At 30.9% G+C, this 1,546-nt stretch overlaps 1 protein-coding gene across 1 annotated transcript in view; it reads left to right on the top strand.

Annotated features, from left to right (window-relative positions):
• The first annotated feature begins 937 nt into the window (after positions 1 to 937).
• Positions 938 to 1,546, top strand: part of LOC132109388 (FACT complex subunit SSRP1-like) — a 10,618-nt gene continuing 10,009 nt past the window's right edge. The window contains exons 1-2 of the mRNA XM_059515418.1: positions 938 to 1,096; positions 1,427 to 1,482. Of these exons, the coding sequence (XP_059371401.1) occupies positions 1,429 to 1,482 (54 nt within the window). The 5' untranslated portion in view covers positions 938 to 1,096; positions 1,427 to 1,428. The remainder of the gene's footprint in view (positions 1,097 to 1,426; positions 1,483 to 1,546) is intronic.

Raw genomic sequence — 1,546 nt, 5'->3', positions numbered from 1 at the left:
AAACATGTTTTAAGATATTTAAGTAATGTATATTTTTTCGTTATATAGGATCATAATATGGTTATAAATGCATTATATAACAGGTTCTCTTTATAGCCATGTATATAAAATAAACATAAACTAAACATTGTAATTGAATGCTTTTTTGGAAAAATGAATAAATATTCCATATTTTTCCACTGCGAGACAATTTAAAAAATCTAAGAAAAATAAAGTACATATACAGGAGAGATATACACATATACACTTTATTTTTAGATTCAAATATTCATTCAAATATTTAGAATTGAATTAATTAATAGTTACTATTTTACAGCCTATAATATAATGATATAACATTAACAATATTTCTATATAATAATACAATTATTAATAATATATCAATGGTAACATTTTAATCTTTTGTGTTTAATATATTAGTTTCATGTATTTTTATTTCGTTATATTTACGATCATGATATAATTATAATACATGCATAATGTGGTTCTCTTCGTAAATAGCCTAGCCATACAATAAGGACAGACAATAAATATGCAATAAATATTTTTTTATATAATTTGATATTTATTAATATATTTTAATGTTTAATATTAATAATAACATTTTAATATTTTAAACATGCGTTTTAACTCGTTATATTTACGGTAATAATATGGTTATAATATATGCATAACATAGCAGGTTATCTCTATAACCATAAATATTAAATGAACGTTATAGTAGCTATAATGTTTTTTTAAACCGTCTATAGATCGCTACAGTAGTAATTACACAAATAAAAACGTTTTGTCAATTCTACAGCCCAATTTTTTTTATATACATTTCTAAACTTCTTAGAAGTTTTTGTGTGCGTGTGTGTGTGTATCCGAATAAATACAAAAGAAAAAATATTGAAAACGTCTGGAAAACGTGCTCGTGACCCTTCAACACTTCTTCCGGTTGACAGTGTTCAGAACCCGGATGCTTGACGCGGGAAACCGGCGAATAGAAGAAGAGCTCGATCGTCGAAATTATATCTGTGTTTACGTTACATAAAACATCTTCACCTCCGGGGAACACCATTATTGTTATTTATAAAGTCGCTCTTCACCCGAAGTAAGTGTCAACAAAAGTATGTGTTGTTTCCTGGTAAAGTTAAAGGAGTCGCGTTCGCTGCACGTGCGGCGCTGTTTCAAACCCGACTGAACTCGTCTAGCACACTTAGCATCTCTTAGCATTTCTAGCTCTATTAAATCCACAACAATCCTCTCTGTAGTCCATCTTCACATCCCGTGGTGCTCAGGATGATGTTTGTGTGTTGCACAACTGTGGCGTTACTGTAAGAACCTGAAGACAGAGATGAGTGTGATTGGTGCCTGTGAAGCTCATACAGAAGTGAACGCGATGTTTGTTTACGCCTTTTTCTCGATGTTTGTTTATTCACAGAGATGGGAGACACTCTGGAGTTTAATGACATTCACACAGAGGTCAAGGGATCTTGGGTAGGTGATGCTCAACTTCACTCAAGTATAGAGCTCATTTTTACTACTACTACTACTACTACTA

Source organism: Carassius carassius, chromosome 29 (assembly GCF_963082965.1).
Source record: "Carassius carassius chromosome 29, fCarCar2.1, whole genome shotgun sequence".
NCBI classification, from domain to species: domain Eukaryota; kingdom Metazoa; phylum Chordata; class Actinopteri; order Cypriniformes; family Cyprinidae; genus Carassius; species Carassius carassius.
The sequence above is the reverse complement of the archived record's forward strand: the minus strand, read 5'-3'. Positions and strand labels throughout refer to the sequence as shown.